This window comes from Hydra vulgaris, chromosome 13, assembly GCF_038396675.1.
Source record: "Hydra vulgaris chromosome 13, alternate assembly HydraT2T_AEP".
Taxonomy (NCBI): domain Eukaryota; kingdom Metazoa; phylum Cnidaria; class Hydrozoa; order Anthoathecata; family Hydridae; genus Hydra; species Hydra vulgaris.
In genome coordinates, this window is record NC_088932.1 from 21,635,258 (window position 1) to 21,657,183 (window position 21,926).

Consider the following 21,926-nt stretch of genomic DNA (forward strand, 5'->3'; position numbering starts at 1 on the left):
TATATGACGGCGACTGACATTTAACCATGTAGCCTACATAATGTGTATATCTATGAAGAATAAATGTATGTAATTTTTTTTTGCAACTGATTGCAACTGCAATATCTATTTTAATGGTGTATACTTCGCAAAATCTGTAATCGTGGCACGGGTTTTTATGTCAGGGGAGGGGGAGGGTTTTTTTTTCAATATTTTATATTATATTTACAAAAATTTATATTATATTTTATAATAAAGTTCAAAAATAAGGAAAAAAGTTTGGAGAGAGAGGGGGGAGTGCAATGCACAGCAGACCAGAACAGCTATTTTTGAAGAAAAACTAATATAGAATTAAACTGATATTGTTATATTAACTAAATTTGGAATTAGTAAAAATATAAAGTCTCTGCTTTAACGGATATTTTTTATTATTGATTGCTATGGATACCTCATTTTTTATAGCAACAAGCTTTTTGTTGTCATATTCAGTTTTATACAAAGTTCATAAAATACTCCGTATTCGGGCGAATGTTAAATATAGCTGTGAATTTAATATATTACAACAAACCAGTGGCTTCGGAAGGTCAAGAAAGTTAGGTGGGCTGAAAAAAAATAAGGGGAGCTAAACCAGCCAGAATTAGAATTAGAATGAAAAATGGGAGTTTTGGGTTGGTTGGTTGGGGGGGGGGGGGGCAATTGTCCCCTTTGTCCCTGTTTCTATGCCAGTGTGGTAAACATTATATTATATTTATAGCAAAGATAAAACATTGTAATTGTAAATTATTTATAAAACACTGCACTGTAGCTCTACCAACAATAATTCAAATTAAAATAACAAAATTGTTCTAATAAAGAATGTAACTTAGATATCATGTTTAAAGCTTGACAATTTTAATAGTTGAATTGCTTCATGTGGAAGTTGAATTTTATTAGAATTTGATACTGGTTTTCTCAAACTGCTAATATATGGATGAACATGGTAATTGTCTTAGTATGTCTTCATTATTCTTCACTCTAGACATTTTACGACTAAAATGTTCATGATTTTTTTTAAAAGTTTGTTTGTTGCTTCTTGAGCTTCTTCTGATAACATGCCTATTGGAAGAGACATTCTTCTTATAACTGAATGACCATGAACATTTTATGAATACTTGCTGGAAATAAATTTACATATGTGCAAACAACTTGTAAACAATACTCTTGGAATTTATCACCATCAACATCTAGACCACAGGATAATGTACATAGGATCACAAAGAAGTTGTCAAGAATAGTTTTTGGTAAACCAATAATGTTAGATACTTTTTCAGATTCCCTAAAAAAACAATGTGCAGTGTTGCCATCATTACTAGTGCCAGAGCCATTAGCTTTAGGCATGTCAACAACCAAACCAAGTTCTTCAATTAATTTGCGTTGAAATTCATTCTTCTTTGTTTTTACAGACTGTTTTTCAACAGCTCCATATACTTGCCATTTCTTTATATCAAAATTGTAGCCAACATGGAAAAAGTATTCCATGCACTTTATCCAGGCATGTAATGTTGACAAGCCATACTTAAGTTCATTTTGTAAATCGTTACTTTTTTTTTGGCATGCATCAATGTTATTCATCTTGAATGGAGTTCAACAATGTTATTCATCTTGAATGGAGAGCAACATTGAGCTGAATTTGATTTTTCAGACATGATAGATGGAAAGGTTGCATTAGCAACCTTTCCATCTATCATGTCTGAAAAATCATATTCAGCTCATTATCTTTCCATCTATTATGGTTAATTCTAATATATGTTGCACCATTGAACCATTTGATAAGACTGTTAACTAAAATTTTTGACTTTCAATGAACTGTTCCTCTGCTTTGATGACTTTATTTGTTTCTTTTACATATCTAAACCTTATTGGTCTACAAAACATTGTTGAAGAAGTGCGAAGAATAAGCCAGATTACTTTTTTTTCTGTACCAATAAATCCACTTAACTCTAATGGAACAAAGCAGAAAATAAACAGGCTTCCTTCAATACTAAGATGGCGTACATCTTAAAGTTAATCTTGATACGCAACTTTGTGAAAGAGCATTGCTTTGTAAAGAGACTAATCTTAATGCAATATGATTTAAGAGACTCTGCATATTAATTGATGCTGAATAACTGTCAACATCCCAAGTTTCTATATCTGGATAGCATTGTTTTTTAGGTTCTTTAACATTATTATATGCTGGATACAAATTATTGTGGCCTTTAATTGCTGCTGCAGATCTTATAAGTTGATATGCATTTTTAGTCAGCCCGTAATCTAAAATTAAAGCAAGCGTTTGATCAGCTGAAAATGTTTTTGCACCTGGTAAATTTCCTATTTTCTTACATTTTTTACTTGCAGCAAATAATAATTCTTCTGGTGTATTTTCTTTCACCAAACTGCTTATTCTTCTTTGTTTTTTTTTAATTGATGCTTTATTGAAATTAATTTTTGGTCATCCACCTTTTTTTAACTTTTTAGTTTTTGCATATAAGTCTTTATCTAACCAGGAGCTAAATTTCTTTTCAAAAAAAAAATTATTTCTTTTGCATCTATTACATTTTCTTTTATACAACACAATCAATTGATCCAATTTTAAACTATTACCACCAATATATGTACTTAAAATATTATCGATATCTTTAGTTAAAATACTTAAATTGTTTTCTCTTATATAATGGTGTAATTCACATTTTTTCATTTTCTAAAATAAAAACTAGACTGTACATTTCATAAATATTTTGTACATGAATTTATATAAGAGTTACTATACTAAAAAACAATATAAAGGTAATTACCTTAAAAACATTGCCTAATTTTCATAAACTTATCAGCAATGATAATTATTTTTTTGATAAACTTTCGATTAATTAATTTGGTCAAATACTTTTATTGTTTGTAACACCACAAAAAAATATGTTTTCAATAGCAGATGTTTTACTGCCATGGTATAGGTAACTTTAAAATTTATGAACTTTTTTTTTAAAGAATAAAATGCAGTAGGATTTAGTTTACGTTATTACAAAATAACAAGATAAAAATAATAATTTTCATATTTTGATCTTTAGCTTTTATGCGGTGGTGGTGTTGTGGTAGAGCTCTCGCTTTATAAGCGAGAGGTTCCGAGTTCGATCCCCACCACGTCCCTGGTAGTACCCCGCTCAACTTGTTTCTCCGCGCAGCGGCCTTGTTTGTCAAGGTTCGTGTTTCAGAGTTATAGAGTTGAGAGAGGGTTATAACCACAATTAAGTAGCTTCCTCGTATGTAGTGGCCTTTTCGGCCTTGGGGAGGTTAATTAACAAAAAAAAACAAAAAAAGCTAGGTTTTTTGAAAATTTGGGTAATGTAAGAGAGGGATACATGCACAATGGCCCAGGTAGTGAACAAAACCATTTTTTTCAAGTATGGCAATCAATAAAAAAAAAGAAATATAGAAACAATGAGAATATAAGTACCAAATATACTGTACACAGTACAAATAAACACTACAACTAGCATAAAAAGGTGGTTACTATGCAAAATTAGGTATCCATAGCAACCAAATAAAAAAAATACTACTTTCATAAGTATTATTGACTTCATATAAATACGCATGACAAGTATAGTGAAAATAGCATAAATAAAAAACCTGCAACTCCCCAAAATAACTTGTTGCTATGCAAAATAAGGTATCCATAGCAACCAAATAATAATAGAAATACCTTCAAAAAAAGCCTAGACCTCATATTAGTACTCGTGCCAAATTTGATGAATATAGCAATAATAATAAATTAGTTATTAGTTTTGTCTCAAAATTTGCCATTCTGGCCCACTGTGCATTGCAAGCATTCTGGCCCACTGTGCATTGGTGACTATGTAACAGTTTCTCAAGGCACTGATTCACAGAGGACAAATAGTTAAGAAGTACAGATAAGAAGTGCAATTTTTAACTGAGGTGTTTACTGAATTTTGGTAGAACAAATGTTTACACCAAAAAACTAAAAAAGATAAAAAAACTTTAAAACTCTAAAAGACAGAAAACAGAAAAGAGGTTAGGTTGGATTTAAGTATGTTTTTTCCAATTTTCTGGGAAACAACAGGATTGAAAACTACAAGGAACTGCTGGATGAACTACTAGATTTATTGCAAGTTGGGCTTTAGAATTGACATTCTCGCTTTGACTTTTTTTATCCAAATCTAGAAGCTGTTAGATAAGATAAAGGATAAGGTTATGGAGAAACAGCACCAAAGAAAATAGAATAAAGCAATGGTTGTCCATGTGTGTATTAGGACTATATCGTGAGTTGGGTCAGTAGTAATATCTTGTGATGTTGAAAGTAATTAGTAGCTACATGTTAACTAATGTTCAAGCATTTAAATTTGACTTTAAATTTTAAATAAATGTAGTTTGTTTATGTTTTTGTTTAGTATTTTTGTTTTCTACCTTTGGGGTTAGCTGAAACACACCATATATAGCATATTTAAATGTTATAGTTAGAAATGATTTTCAGATTTATTATGCAAAAAATTATCTGGAAACATCAAAATTTTAAGTTTCATGTAACTTCAAAACATTTGAAAGTTTTAAAGTTTTAAAAAAAACTTCTATATAATTTTGTTGCCTAGTGTTATTAACTAATTTTCGTTTATTACTTGCCTATATAAGTAATGTATTTGAATTTTACCATTGTTTTAAATTAAAATTTAAAATTTTTTCAAACCTGAATGTACTTTTTTGAAAATTTTATTTTTAAATTTGTTGAAAATTTTATCAAGGTTCACGTGATAAATGCTTGGCATTTTGGGTTTTGAAAGACAATGATCAAATGGATAATGCAGAATCTTCAATATCATTCATCAAGCCTGCAAAAACCATAGAAAGAAACAAGACATTAGACAAAGTTCGTGCAATGACTTACAACTCTTTTTATGAGGTGCTGTACATTGCATTTTTTCTAATCTTAACAAGAGTTGCAGGTATTTTTTCTAACGGTTGTCTTTAAGAAATATATCAACATCTATGTAAAAAGTATTGTTGAATATAATAGTTAGTGGTGTGGTGGTAGAGCACTTGCTTTAAAAGCAAGAGGTATGGAGTTCCAATTCACCACACCCCTAGAAACACAGCTCCCCACCTGACCTTGTTCATCAATATTTCATATGGTGGTTACTATTAGGGTGGTTTAAAGAAAAACCCTAAATGTGACTACATAATAAAATGTCATGAATTAATAAAATTATTAAATAAAAATTGTTTTTATGGGTACCTCAAAACCCTTGAACATTTAACAATTCCTTAATGTTATCAAAAAAAAATTCAAAAATAATAATCATTTAAAAAAAAATTAGATTAAGTTTTAATGCATAAAAAATGATGCTTTTTAACTTAAAATGTTTGTTTTTTTGAAATTCTTTTTCTAAAACATCAGTATATATGCATTCAATAATTATCTGGTGTGAAAAGTTATTACAATATTTTATATAACTTGCTTTCTTGTCGGTTTGTTTTTGTTTTTTTTGGTGTCCGCGCAAAGCAAACACAAGGTCAGCGGTAGTAATAAAAGAAATCGTTAAAAAAAGTAATTAAAACAAACAACACAAAACAGACTTTAGTTTAGCGTAAATAAAAGAAATCATTAAGAAAAAAAATTAAAAAAAAATAAAAAAACTTTTAGCGTTTTAGTTAAGCGTAAATAAATAGAATCTCTGTTGAATAATAATGAAAAATATATAAAAAAAAACATTTTCAAAACGACATTTTAAAAATGGACTAAAAAGTAAAAAATAAACTATTTCACGGGACCAAAGGACTTTGTGTATGTACACAACCTGAAATATCCATTAAAGTCAATGACTGAAAACGTTGGGCGCCAATAGGAATGAGTTGTACTTAGTTGCCCAACATTTTCAGTCATTGACTTTAATGGATATTTCAGGTTTTGTACATACACAAAGTCCTTGGATCCCATGAAATAGTTTATTTTTTACTTTTTAGTCCATTATTAAAATGTTGTTTTTAAAAAGTTTGTTTAAATTTTTTTTTTTATCTTTTAACCAATTTATAGGGAATTTTCTTTTTTTATATAATATGACTGTTGTGGTTTAAGTAGCCATGAGTATCGGTTTCGTCATAATATGCATCAGTTTTTATTTTATTGTTGTGTTCAAAAATGCCAAAGAAATTATTCACATAAGTTTATCAACTTTTATTAATTCTTTGCCAGGTCTGTTGTAAAGCTGATTGAATTATATATTTCAGTAATAGAATTTTTAAATTTAATTGTATTTAAATATTTGTTCTTTTCGACACGAATATTTATTTTATTTAATATTTATTTTAAATTAGTAGAAAATCTCTTAACAAAATTTTTTTTCATTTAAAATTGTTTTTCATTAATAAAGACTCTTCAGAAATGAATGATCAAATTAATAAAACTTCAATTTATACCAAAAATTAAATTACAGGAAGTCGCAAATGTATTAACTACTTTAAATTTCTACACATTTGTGGAATATGCTGACACTATTATAAAAGGAATTCTTTAGAATTGATTACTTCTGCTTTTTTAAAAAAAAAAATTTTAAAAGGGGGGATTTAATGTTACTATTATTAGAGCTCACTTGTTTTTATAGTTCTTTAGGAGAAACTTATTTTCGTGCCTGCATTTAGAAATCAGTTCCGATTTTTTGTTTAATAAACATTCTTTGTTTGGATGTGTAATTATTTCTTGTAGGCATAGTACGCATTTTTCAGAAATATTGTTATATGCAGGTGCTGTTTTAAGGATGGGCCAATTCAGTATAAAATCAATATTTTCATCTTTTAATTCCCATATATATTTTGAATGCTTTTTTTTTTTAAAGGATTGCTTATGATTGGCAAAACGTTTATGCCAATATATTGTTTATTGGTGACATTCTTAGAGGAAACAACACATTTATATATCATATTTTTAGATAAATAACTTCCACTCATTGGACAGTTGTTTTTTCGTTTACAATTACAATTTCCTTTAGTTTTTTCATTTAGGATTTCTTTTTTGTTTAACAAAGCATTATTGTGACCTTTTATAATTCTTTCCATATTTTTTGTGCAATTGTAGCTTACTTTTTTCTACTATTGCATGTTACGCATGCAATAGTAGAAAAACTATACTATTGCATGTTATTGTATTGCATGTTACGCATTTGTTATGTTTTTTTTTATCTATCGTGCAGCTGTTATGTATTAAATAACATTAATAGTTGTATCATACTTTTAATTCGATAAATAAGTTATTATTTGCTTATATTATGCTATAATTTGGACTGGTAACTAATTAATAATTAGTCTAATAACTCAATAATACATTGTAAGTTGTTTGTATAAAGTTTCTATGTGGAATTATAACATTATTATTTGTTTATAACATGTTTAAATTTCCAAAATATATTTACTTTGATAAACTAAATGAAAGATTCTCACTTTATTTTATAATTAAATAATAAACTCATATTGTGGCATCAGCAAGAGCTCAAAAAACCTTAGAAGACCTACAAAGGCTTTAGTAGAAAGAGCATTTAGTAAAAAAGATTACAAACAGCTCATTCAATATGGTTACACGTTTGAGAAAGATTTATTTTACGGGCAGAAATTAACTTTTGACTTGAAAATTGACGTGGCAAAAGTCATTTTCTTTAACCTTTAATAAATGATAACCCATTGAAAAATAAAATTTCCAGAACATTTCAAGCAGTGTCCATATACCCATTATAAGTTGGTTACAAAAGAACTGGAAATGTTGTTTGATCTGTTTGTTTGTCAGTGTGATATTCCAATTATTAATAATTGTAAAGATAGGTGAATATAACTTAAAACAATTTTTTTGAATGTTAAGTGATAAGAATTTTATATGTGAAGTTAGAAATTTAGTACCCTATCCAAACCTCCCCAACATCACACCCTCCCCACCACCACTACCTTTTAAGGTTTGCAGAAGCCTTTGCAACAAATATTTTTAAAATGATAATGATTTGATAGTAAAACAATCAAAATTTAGGCAATCTGGTTGTCGAGAAAAGTGAGTGCACAATAAAAACATAGTTTGTCTCTGTGAGAAAAGTAAAATAGTGATACATACGATTATTTTACCAGTATCATTATCAGAGTTGCGGAGTCCCAAAAGGACTCCGGCTTTATATCTCCGTTTTTTTCAGGTCTGTAGTGTCTAGAAGCTCTAAACATGTTTGTTGACTTATGATCTGCTATAAGAAAAAAATTCATGAGATTTAATGACTTGGAACTTATTGTTTTTAAGCTCAGAGTCCTTGCCGCCATTATACCTAAGGACTCCGGGTTAAAAAAATAATTGTTCCTCTTACCTAAAAGTCTTATTGTTTTTCCTATAAGTAGCCCATAAACTTTTTTATATTTTTAGAGCTCCTGGATACCATGAACTAGGAAAAAGTAATCTTTTTGTGACTTTAAAATCCAAAGTCCTTTTTGGGACTCCGCATCCCTGATCATTATGCATTTACAATTACATTTCACAAAAACAGTAGATGAAGTAAAAGAGCACCGGATGCTTATTTCTAATCATTTGACCGAGACTTTATATTTCATTGACTTGTCACAAATTAAAACTCTTTTAACTTTATAATACCTTACTTGTTTTAGGTCCCTGTTATGGTTAGAGAATATTTAAAGGACAAATGATCCAAAATAGGACCAAAAAGAAGTTGGATTTTAGACAGTGTGGACCAAGCAGTGGCAACAAGGCTTGAAAAATTGTTTATTAGAGACAAAAAAGAGGCCACTGTAAGGCAAATTTGACAGTGAAATCTTTAAACGACATCAGAAGTTGGTTCAGATGAAATTTTTAGTGTTGAATCCTTAACTTTAGATACAGCTGAAAGTGACAAGTTTGAAGGGCAAATAGTTAATAAAAAATAGTACTAGACTTAACTAATACAGCTAAGGCTGCGATATGATATGAAATTAGTGATGCTACTACATTAATTAATGCGGTAGTAAGGTAGTGGTAGACCGCTCGCCTCATAGGCGAGAAGTTCCAAGTTCAATCCCCACCATGTCCCTGGTAGTACCACGCTCAACTTGTTCCTCTGCGCAGTGGCCTTGGTTGTCAAGATTCGTGTTTTGGAGTTATAGAGTTGAGAGAGGGTTGTAACCACAACTAAAGTAGACTCTTCAACTGTAGTGACCTTCATGGCTTTTGGGAGGTGAACTGAAATTAAAAAAAAAAAAATTGACTGTGTAATAACTGAATATAGGGTCATTTGTGAAAAAACAAGAGTGGCTAATTCAATTGATGCTATGCACGGTCAAGAAGTTTTACAATTAAAAGTAATTAGTGTAGATTGAAAAAAAGACAAAAATTTATTAGTTTTTGAAATGAACAAGTAAATTTTTGAAAATACAAGACAATGAAATACAAGAGTAATGGGGTGTCAAACTGTGTCAAATCTGCCTTATGTCAAACCACCAAATATAAATATCGTCTCACTTTTACTTTTGAAAATAATCCTTTTTCTGGTCGTTGACATGTTCTTTTCAGCAGTTGTTCTATAACCGTTATAAAAGCAATTGTTCCAGGCAATAGATGTTCTGGCGCTGGTGTGGATAATGCTTTGTTTGTAAAATTAGGATTGGTTGTTTGCTTCACCAGTTTGAGCACCAATTCTCCATGTTATATCTGAAGTAAATAGAAAAAACAATGAAAGTATTCTTCAAAAAAGTTTTCTTTATAAAATAATCAAATCATGCAAATTAGGTATCCAGGAAAATTGATTCAAATTTCAAGTTTAAAATCAAAGATAAGGCAGTTAAGCCTTTGCTTTTCAAAGCTGATGTTTGGACCGACTTAATTGAGGTTTCTTCAATAAAAGTTGAGCTTTTGAGTTTTTATTTCTTCAAATGAGTTACTACAAGCTATTCAAACTTGTAATAAACTCTCTCTCTTACTGATCTGCCAAACAGTTCCCAATTGGTAGAAAGAGCTGTAAAACTCATATCTGAAGATTCTAAATTTTTTATGAACGGGTGAAAAGACTGTTTTTTTGGCTAAAAACCAAAACAGAGCCAAAAACAAGAGAAATGCAAAAAAGTTAGATATATATATTGTATATTTTCTTTAGACTAATATTACAAACTTGTATGTTACAAATATTTATTGAAATCAAAAACTATTTTTCTAAGATCTTGACAACTGAAAAAGACTATAAAAAAAGTTAATTTAAGGAATGTTAGATGTTTTTAATAATTAGGGCTTCATTTAAAAGAAAAATAAGTTTTTAAACTAAAACCGTTATAGTTACTGTGTTAAATATATATGTACCTGCGTATGCCAAAACACCCCAACCAGAGCCAGCAAGAACAGTTGTTAAATATGTGTGTTAATTTTTTTTACCAATTTAAAAAAAATATCATCGCTCCCTCACATTTGCAAACTAATGTACATTTTGCTAACTGGTTTTAATGGAATTCATTGTTTAGGAGAGGGATGTGTGATAAACCCTTTTTTCCCAAACCTGGCCCCAACTATTTTTAAATAAGGTCAATTTTAAAGAGATTTTTGTGAATATTTGACATGAAAACTCAAAAATTGCTTTATATCTAACTCTTGTAAATATTTGAGAAAAAACACAAATATTTCCCGAAATGATTATAACTCCAAATTGTCTAATTGTTATGGATTTATGTCTATATTTTTGGGTCACATTAATCTCAAAGTGAGCCAATGTGTTTAGGAAAAAAAATGTGCTTAGACAGTGGCTTAATATATATATATATCGTTTGATGAAGCGTTGTATTAAAATAATACAAAACTCTTGTTCGTTGAAAAGTGCTCAATATTTATAAAATTTATTTTGATTGTTTATAAATTTCAAAACAGACCAGTTTATAATTAAAAACGAAAAATGAAAAACTTTTATTATGGACTTTAAGCTTCATGCCTAATGGCAATCATCAGCCATATATTACAAAATTACAGTGACGTGACTTCTAATGACTCTATGGAAACAAAATTTTGGAAGTTTTAAAAGTATGGCGTGGCATAAACATGACATAAACCAACCAAAATTTTTTTACTCATTGTGTTAAGTAGGTTTTCTCCTTTATATAGCAAAATTTGAAACTTCTCGTTCAAACAAACTTTTGATGCTGGGTTTTATGGTTTGCATTGTTTAACAATCTTCCATCTGATAAGGTGTAAAGTTTTTTTCTTTTAATTTCCATACTTTTTTAGATAACTCTGTATCATTCTGATATATAATTGCATTGAAGGATTTTAAGTGGTTTGCATACCGAACTTTAAAAGATGTTTCGCTGAGTCCAAAATACACTTTTTCTTTGTATTCCAGATTGTTTGAATAAATGGTGACCTGATAAACATCATCCACTGAGTTTAATAAAAAGTATTCCTAAGAGTATTGAATTAAAATGATAAGCAGCATCGTCAAGTGAATCGATTTTTAAAGATAGTATTCCTCCTTATCAAGAAGTCCTGAAAAAATCTGGGTACAATTGCGAACTTGCATACCATCCAAGTATAAAATCAACAAATGGCAATCATAAACGCAAAATAATTTGATATAATCCTCCTTTCAGTGCAAATGTTGTAACAAAAATAAGTAAATGTTTTTTGAATCTCATCGACCTACACTTTCCAGTTAACCACAAACCTCGTAAAATATTTAATAGAAACACAACCAAAATATATATATATATATGTATATATATATATATATGCTGACCAAGAAGTGTTTGAGGTCGGCAAAAATCGCCGACCATGCGCAGAATAAGGTCGGTAAATTATTTCCGAACTTATTTTTTATAATTCAGAGGGCTTTATATATATCATATTTGAAAATAATTATCTAAAGGTTGCTGATATTGGGAGATCAAAGCATTATTTTTTTTAAAGTAGAGGATTGTTGATTGGCCGTTATTTTTAGCGCTGATATATATATATATATATATATATATATATATATATATATATATATATATATATATATATATATATATATATATATATGTATGTATGTATGTATATATGTATATATATATATATATGTATGTATGTATGTATGTATATATATATATATATACATGATATAACATAAAATGCAATTAAAATGCAACTAAAGGGTATATACATGTATATAAACTAAAGTTTATATACATATGTATGCATACAATATGTAACTATAAAAGTTATTAGCAAATATGTTTATATAAATATTTGTGCATATTATATACCAATATATATGTAAATAGCAATTATATACACAAATATATAAATATAGTTTTAGTATTATAAGTTATATATGTAATACATATAAGTAATAGTAATATAAGTATTATACGTTAAATGCACAAATAACAAACTACTCTACTATTGTTATTTAATACAGGCTGGAGCTGTAAAAAATTCCATACTTAGTAGAAGATGGGGCCCTTGTCAATTCCTTTGGGTTTTAACTCTTTTTCATATCAAAAACTTTTATAAAAGTTTAGCATTCTGGCTTTCTTAATAAACTTTCTTCATTTGGCATATTTCGAATATTTTTAAATTAAATCATTTATGAAAAACACTCTTCTGCATTTCTAGAAACCTCTGGGACACCGCAAGGTTCACAGGTCAAATTTTTACCTTTGTACTTTTTGTCATCTATATTAACAATCTCGCTGATAATCTTATCTTTTAAGTGGTTTTAAATGCTAGTGCCAAAATTATAAACTTCAGTCTTTAATCTACGTCATCACTAATGAGTCAAGACAAGATTGCTCAAAACAAGCAGTTCATCTTAAATGTGACCTCTCTTTTATCATTGCTTGGGGTCACAGTGGCTTGTAGATTTTAGCCCAAATAAAACCCAGTTGTCATCACATTTAAAAATCTTCTATAACAAAACCAAAAGCATCACTTTTAAAAGTCTTCTATTATATGTTTTCTTGGATTATTTTTCACTATTAACTGTTCATAAAAACCATATATTCAATCTATTGCAATATCAGAATGTACTAAGGTTGCCTCTGCTCATCTGCTCAATTGCTGCTCAAACGAGTTATTATCTTTTGTTAAAAGCAAAACACAGTTTTACATGACTTATAATTTAGCAAGGTCACTTTTAATTTAACTCTTCCTTTATGCAAGGTCAATTTTAACTCTTCTTTCATGCAAGGTCATTCAGTAAGGTCACTTTTAATTTAACTCTTCCTTCATACTCAAAAACTTTTAGACATCTAGTTTTTTTTTCTCAAATGTTTCTGAATACTCTCCCATCTTTATATTTTCCTGGCACAAACAACCTGCTGCAAGAATATTTTTCTGAGTTATACAACTTAATCTGATTAAGTAGTATTCCCTTAGATAATACTCTAAAGATAATACTCTAAAACCTCTATTTATATCAAAAAGTGCATCATACCTATTTAACTACTGTTCGCATTGTAACTAGTTATGTATGACTTATTCCCATAAAATATTTTGGGGTATCTTCCCACAAAACCATAAACACATTTATGCATACTATGGTTTTTATTATGCAAAATTTATGCATTAAGAAATACAAAGGATAAAGTAAATGAAATAAACCCCCTCCTGCCTCACAAAAGAAATAATTATTGATTTACATATTAATTTGCTAATTAAAATTTTCCTAATATTCTTGAACCAAATCAAAAAGTATTTTTAAACAAATAAACTTAAACTTCACTTTTTGCAAACTAATCACTTTTGTTGTTGCTAATATTTTTGGAGAATTTATTGAATATCTTTATAACTTATAAAGAAGTTAAAAAATTAATCATACCTTGGTCTGAAAACAGGTAACCAGTTTACTAAACCACCAACTCTTTTTTTTAAGTTTTTTCTAAGTATTTGGTGGTTGGTTTCCACTAACCACTATATACTTAAAAGAAAACTTAAAAAGATCCATAATAATACTTGAAAGTGCATGGAATTTTTTTGCAGGCATATGTTCTTCATGCCTTTAAAAAAATCAAAAAAACACTGTAATTGAAAGAAATTACATTGTGAAATTTTTATTGTCGAGGTTATATTGTAAATTAGTGTAATTGAAAGAAGTTTTTTAAAAAGGTCAAACAGGTTAACAAGGTTTTGTTACATTTTCAAACTAATGGTGTAGTGATAAAGCACAAAGTAAAAGAAACAAAGCCTTTAAATTTTAATCTTAATAGATAAAATAAATACTCTTTACATTCATTGCTGATTCTCACTCAGTGACATCATCTACTATCTGTTTCTAATAGATTCAATAAGTTCTCTCAGGTCTACGTAACTGGACAACTCCGTAGGTCACTTATATGTGATCATTGTGTTGCATAAACAATTATAAATATATTCTTTGTGGCTTGTGAGTCATAAAGAATATATTTATTCCGCCAATAAACACCACAACAACAAAACAAACATTAGGCTAGATGTGGTTACAGCACTCAACAACCTAATGACTACGCTGACACTCACGCCATGTTCATTTAGAATGGAATAATAACTCTAAAAAACAGTTTTGTAATGCAAACAATAAATTATTCTTACTTTAATTATGCTTAATTAATAATTTTCCCAAACTGTTAACTTATAAAGTAAATAAAAACTGTTAAAAGTTTACTAAATTAAAACCGTATTTCAACAGTAAAACAATATGTTGAAAAGACACACTAAATTATGTTGAAAAGTTTTGTGAAAAGTTTAATGAAAAAACTGTAATTATTACCATATGTTATATCACAAGATTATATATCAGTAAGTTCTTTTGTCTCTCTATTTCATAGCTCTTTATTTTTTCTTTATCATTTTGTAACAATCATTTTCATTTTATTATTCATTACATTACAGATATATATCTGTAGATTTTTTAGATTCTTTTGTATAACTTATTTTATTTTTTAATAAAATATATTATCTTACCAATTAACAAAGATGTTAAAGATAAAAATAGGGTAAAAAATTTTTGAATTTGTAACCATGTACTTGTCTAAGTACTAAATAAATTTAAAAAATTTCAGTGTATTTGTTTCATAAACAAGCTCGTTTCAAATACTTATCAAATGGTTTTAATAATTTATTTAAATAAGAAAATGTTCTTAATAAATTTAAAACTGGACCAAAACTCATGAGTATTTTTATTTGGGGATTTTCAAGGCAACGGTTATAATAAATTTAACTTTATTGCATCTCTGCAACTACAAAAATAAATTTCTCTTATGAAATATGTAAAAAATCATTTTACTGAAATAACTGCATACCTGTATAAATAAAGATACTCTTGTGATTTTTCTGATCATTTTGATCTATTTAATTTTTACTTTTTTATTTTTTACTTTGTTATTCTTTGAATAAAGTAACGATAAAAAACTAACAAAAGCTGTTTATAATTAATATATTTAAAGAGTTAAAACAGAAAACAAAGTATAAAAAAATAATATAAAAAAATGTAAAATACAAACTAAAGTATTTATTTAAAACATAAATTGATCTTTACCTGAAAATGAGGGTAATGAAGGCACACCCAACAAGTGCGATTCGCCATTGACGTTTACTAGTGCAGCTACTTGTTTTCATTTTAATTTTTTTTTTTTCAATTATTTCAAATATAGTTTTCACATCAGAGTAGGAATATATGGACTTTTTTTTATACCTTCTTTGGCAATACTTGCGATTTCTTTATTTTCTTTTTTCACTCTTCTAGCAGCAGTTGAGATACTTGATTTGATGAGCAGCTTGATTTGATGGCTTTTATATCTACTCCTGCAGCTTGAACAACCCCAGTTGTAAACAACCAGTTTTTAGCTTATGCAAAAATATTGGTTGTTGTAAACAATCACGCAAAAACAAATGTTGGTATGGTGCAGGAGTTTATCCATAGATACATTAGTTGCATTAGTATATTATACATAGATGCATTAGTAAAGAAGAGAAGCAGATGAGACTTATAACAATAAACAAAATTTGTTATGCCACGAGAGTACCTGGAAAATGCTCTAGTAAAATGACAAAAAGAAACGTAGAACTTGGTTTACAGAACATAATCAATTTCAAGAAAAGCAAAAATGACAAGAAATGTTCCTGTCGTAGTTTTTTATCTTTCGTAATCTTAAGCTACCTTTAAAACTCAGTTCTGGTTTTTTTTTTATAAAAGTAACTTTAAACATTTTAACCAATTTTTAAAAAGCTAAAGATGTGGGTGTAGCACAAGTGTTTGTGTGGAGAGGGGGGTAAAGAACCTAACCTCACCTTTGAGTACACAAATGATAAAAGTAACAAGAAAGTTTTCAAATTTTTAACTATAAAGTATTTTTAATTTTCCAAAAAAAATCTCAGATATATTTATATTCAAAAGGATTTTTTAATATAATATTGAACACAAATTTTGCAAATTTATTGAGATTTTGAATAAAAAATACTCAGTAATAAAGCCAAAGCAAAAATATGTATAGTTTTAAATGCAAAAAATATATGTAGTTTAGACTTATTTGTTTCAAATTTAATCAATCCAGGTTTACATTTGATCCTCCCTCAATGTCACGAAAAACTGCAACTTTTGACCAAAAATTTGAACCCTTTTTTAAAAAAACAGTATTGAGGGAGGGTCTAGAGTGATCAAAAATTGCTGGATAAGTTTTAAAACCTAATTCTACATATTTGCACCAAATATATATAGTAAAAACTAAATAATTAATAATATATATTTCAGTTACATTACTTAAAGTTTCACGCAATAGTGATCATCAGATGTAACAACAACAAATAAGTAACAACAAAAATTATATACGAAAAATGCTATGGAGTGTCCGCCTTGATGACATTAAAGTTTTCATGGCGGCATTTTGACGCAAGCTCGGTTCGTTTGTTAAGCAAATTTAATGGTAATGTAATAATGTGGTATTTTTCTGTCAAGCATAAATTGCAAAATTTATCACCAGGTTTGAATGGCTCCGCTTGATCGAGAATATTCCATTTTAATATAGGTTCTAAAGCTTTATTTTTGCATTCCCACACAAATTTTGAAAGTTCAGTGGAGTTGGCCTTACTTTCATGAGCAAAGGAGTTTTTATGTTTATACCACTTGTCTTTGAAGGTTTTCTCAGTAAGCCCAATGTAATAATATCCTTCTTCTTCTTGGTGAGTTTTTACGTTACAAATATAAATAAGATTTTTTGTAAGGCATTTTCTGTTGAGTGAGCATAAGGTAGTTTGTCGACAATTGCATAATTGATTGGCATTTTCATGAGATTTAAATAATATCTTTTTATTATGAGAAGTGATAATACTCTTGATGTTTAGAAGGCAGCTATAACTAACCTTTAGGTTGTTTCGATTAAAATGTTTGCGAAATTTGTGGCCTTTAGGGAAACATTTATCAATTGTACTCAAAAATGTTTTGACTAACTTTAAGCAAATAACTTGTTAGCTGCTGAAAATCTGTTATTCAAGTTGTTAAAAATAGTAAAAAAAAAATGTTTCCCCGTTCTACCATGGTTAGCCTCAACTAAATTTAGATTTTTTGAATTGTATTCAAATCAAGGTTGATAGTTTCTAAAACGAATATAGTTTACTTATTACTATGTATATAGTCCACCAAATTAAAAATCTCATATTAAGTAGTTATAGCATTTTTAAAATTAATTTTTTTCAGTCAAAATATTTTGAACTGTAGATTTACCATATTTTTTGGAAATTTTACGCAAAGACCAATCTGAATAATGAAACATGTTTTTAAATAAGTAATTATCAATTAATCATTACATTAATCTTTCAAAGAATCAAACTTAATCAAAACATTAACCTTTCAGATCATCACATATTCCATGTACTTCCAGTATTTAAACTTAAACATCGTGTTTAGCCTGTCTTGTAATATGATCAATAGCTAGAATGCCAAGCTGCTTTATTTCCCTATCAATATTAACTGAGGCAGATAATCTATTATTAATTTTTTTAATTTCTACTTATTAGTAGTAATGCAGTTTTAAATACTTTGTTATTGAAAAGTAGTTGTTAACTTTTTGTAATTTTAGAGTAGAGTAGTAAAAAAAAATTTTATTTTGAATTTTTCTATGAAATGTCCAAGATGTTCAATTACATCTTAAATAAGTTTAAAATATTTATTTTATGTAACAGAGTGTTCCTGAAAGTTCTGTTGAAGGTTCACTAAGTTTTCAAATTAATTTTTAGAATCTGACTACTATTACATCCAATGGTTTTGTTCACATATGGGATGTTAACAATTTTACTCAGGTTAGCATCTTATTGGTAGTTTTGTAATAAACTTCCTTTCTTAAACAAAAAATATGATTATTTGATCTCATTTTATAACTAGATTGTGTGTCATTCACTTCCTTTTTCAAAAGAAAATGTATGTATAGCACATGAAAAGACAAATTTATTGTATGCAGTTGGTTCTTTGTCACATGTTTCTTTACTTGAAACAAGATCTGCAAGAGCTGTTGGCTCATTATGTTCAACTGATCAAGGAGCTGGTAACCAGTTATTTTACTTATATCTTTTTAAAAAGGAAAAAAGTTGTTTTGTTTATCTGTTTTGTCAGACAGTATCTTTGTATGAAAGACATTTTTTACCACAAAAATGTTACAGTTTTTATATTAGGTTAAATTTCAACAAATCACAATACACAACCTTGGAAAAATGTATATAATTTATATATCAGCTCTCTGGTTTCTGTTTTTTTTTAAATGAGTTTTTAAGAGTTCAGCTGTCCCCTTACAAATCATGGTGATAAAGATAATAATTTTTGTTCAATCTATGTTATTGTTTTTACTAAACATAAAGGCTTCTGGGATGTGTAGTACAACCAAATTGTAAACATAAACAAAAAAATATTTATAAAAAGTCACAATTTTTACTTTGTTACAGCATGGTTCAATTAATTTTAATTTATTTTTCTTTTCATTTACTTTAAATTGTTTGTTTTAAATTTTACTAGACTACATTTAAAGTAAATGTAGTCTAGAATACTATCAGTATTCTAGACTACATTTACTTTAAATGTAGTCTAGAATACTGATCAATGTCTGCCGGATTTTGCGCAGCTCCAAATTTTCAGCATAAACGATATATATATATATATATATATATATATATATATATATATATATATATATATATATGTATATATATATGTATATATATGTATGTATATATATATATATATATATATATATATATATATATATATATATATATATATATATATATATATATATATATATATATATATATATTTATATATATATATGTATATGTATATATATATATATATATATATATATATATATATATATATATATATATATATTAGGAATATGACTTTTTAATTTTTTTTCTAATAAAATGTTTCCTGTATCATAAATCGATGAACTTTTACCTAAAATCATGAAAAAAGGCCCCAATAGCTTTCTGCAACAAAAAAAGGTCACCCCTAAAATAAAAATTTGATTTACCATTTTTATACATTCATTTTTGACCGATGTTTTAATCTTAAGCTTAATTCTCAGCTTAATTCTATTTATTTCATTATTTTGTTATGAATTTATAAATATAACGCCACACGTTACCATGGCAACGAAACGGCTGTGTGCCGGCAAATACTTGGAATTGTTATGTGATGACGTCATTGTGTTACAACGGTGATATAGACGACTGTAACAGACTGTAGAAGATTATAGAACTTAGTAGAACATTCTGGAAGCTCTAAATAATTACATAAGCGAGCTGCTGTCAGAGCTCAGTGTTGATAATGTGAATAGTTCTATGAAGTACTCTGCGTGTAACTGAGCTAATAAGGAACTACTGTAGCGAACTAAAGACGCTGTAAGTGTACGAAGTATAAGTAGTTGTAGCATTATCGTTAGGATACGGACTGGATTATCGAACTGTTATCAACATTGACTGGATTATCGAACTATAATTGGATTACTATACAGTTAAAGTATTTTATTAATTAAACGACTTTATTAAACGGATATTTACGCTCAGCTATCCGTAAAGTCGTAACAATATTATATGATGTCTCACAAGAAAAGCCATACCACAGTAACAAAGAACAAGAAGACTTGGACTAAAAATTTGGTGAGATTTCAAGAGTCACACAGAAGAAGAGGAAGCGTGGCTGTAGAAGAACATTCACTCGATGAAAAATCCAGAATACCACTTCAATTGCAGATCGTAGGAAGATACCAGTTTCTCGGAGCATATGTTAAAGGAAGAAAAGAACGAATAGACCAAATTTCTAAGGAAATTACAAAATTGTGGGACAATAAACTGAATTTTCCACGTGTGTCTGATCAAGTGATAAGAGCAAAGCTTATGAAGGTGCTGAAGGTCTATGATGAATGTGTCAAGCGTGGAAAATATGATGTTCTCAATGCATTATTTGACATCACGAAAGTGAATGGCCAGTGGTTATCCTCGGAAGATAAACGTCTATACCACCTACAAAAAGAAAGTAAAGGACAGGTGGGGTACTCAACAGGACAAGTGGCAAGTAAAGAAACCATTCACCCTTCCAAGAGAAGGAAAGTCCAGTCTGGAACAGCAATACCTTCCACATCACAAGTCCTGTCTACCACAGACAGTGGTACTGAATCTGAAAACTGCAAAAGTAAGAGTGAAGATGATGAAGACGACGACGGTGATAAAGACGATGATGAGGACACTCAGAAAAAAACTAGAAAGCACTACAAAAGTAAATTTGCTGTAAGTATGGTTACATCAAGTGGAGTTTCCACAAAGAAAGCTGCTAAAATATGCAATGTATTATCACAACAAGGTATTGATATTCCAACTCCAAGTCAATCAGCAATTTACAAGTCCATATTCAAAGAGGCAGGTAAATTAAAAAAAGAAATGATACAACAACTTAAAATGGAACAGTGGTCCTTACACTTTGACGGCAAACGAATAGATGATAAGGAATATCAGGTAGTTGTACTTCAGAATGAAAGAACTGACGTGAAACTTGATGCACTGCGTTTAAAAGATGGCAAAGCTGAAACTGTTGCTGAAAAAATTGCCAAACTTATTGATGAATACAATTTGTGGAATTCAATTAAGATGATCATTACTGATACAACAAACGTCAATACTGGGAAGAGAAATGGAGTTGTTGTGAAGTTGCAACGTATGTTTAAATTAAAGGGTGTCACAATACCACAATTTATCGGTTGTCAGCATCACGTACTAGACAGGATTCTCCGTCTGGTGATGGACGAAGAACTTGGGGGTGATACCAAATCTCCAAACATTGAATACCCATTTGTGTCTGAACTGTTGAATAAGTATGATGAACTGAAGGATAAGTTTGTGAATGGAACTGTAGAAATTCTTGATAAATCAGGGTGGAGAGACGATATGAAGTTTTTGTACCATTTAACAAGAGTGTTTAGGTTCTATGAAGAACAAAGAAACTTCCCTCTGATTCACTTTCAGAACATTCCTAATATGAGCAATGCCAGATGGAACTCAAGAGCCATTCTCGCCATTCTGGCGTTCATTCTTATGCCTGAAGCGAGAAAGAATTTGGAGAAGGTTTGCAGGTTCATTTCATATGAGTGGGCAGAACATTGGTTTAGTAGTCAAAAGTACAATGACAATGACTTCAAGAATTTATCTGATGTATTGAAGCCTTACAAAAAGGCATTGCAGTCATTCAAAAATCACTGGAAGAAAGAGCCATCCGTCATCGACATACCACGAAGTAATCAGATAGCTGAACGTGCAATCAAGGTGATGCAAGACCTGTATGCTTCCTGCAGAAAGAAAGACAAACTGCAACTTCGATTCATTCTAAGTAATAAGCGCTAGACTCTTTATGAGACGTGAGCATCATGTGACCCATGTACTAAACACAGTAGGCCTATAGACACAGACAGTTATGTATATTGTTGTACTAGACGCTTTGATA

The 21,926-nt window shown here is 29.0% G+C and overlaps 1 protein-coding gene across 2 annotated transcripts in view; it reads left to right on the forward strand.

The window, feature by feature from the left end:
* LOC100206282 (DDB1- and CUL4-associated factor 12) overlaps positions 1-21,926 on the forward strand; it is a 44,724-nt gene that overhangs the window by 15,182 nt on the left and 7,616 nt on the right. For both annotated transcript variants that reach the window (XM_065816798.1, XM_065816797.1), the window contains 3 exons: positions 4,749-4,906; positions 18,179-18,241; positions 18,324-18,483. In XM_065816798.1, the coding sequence (XP_065672870.1) occupies positions 4,749-4,906; positions 18,179-18,241; positions 18,324-18,483 (381 nt within the window). The remainder of the gene's footprint in view (positions 1-4,748; positions 4,907-18,178; positions 18,242-18,323; positions 18,484-21,926) is intronic.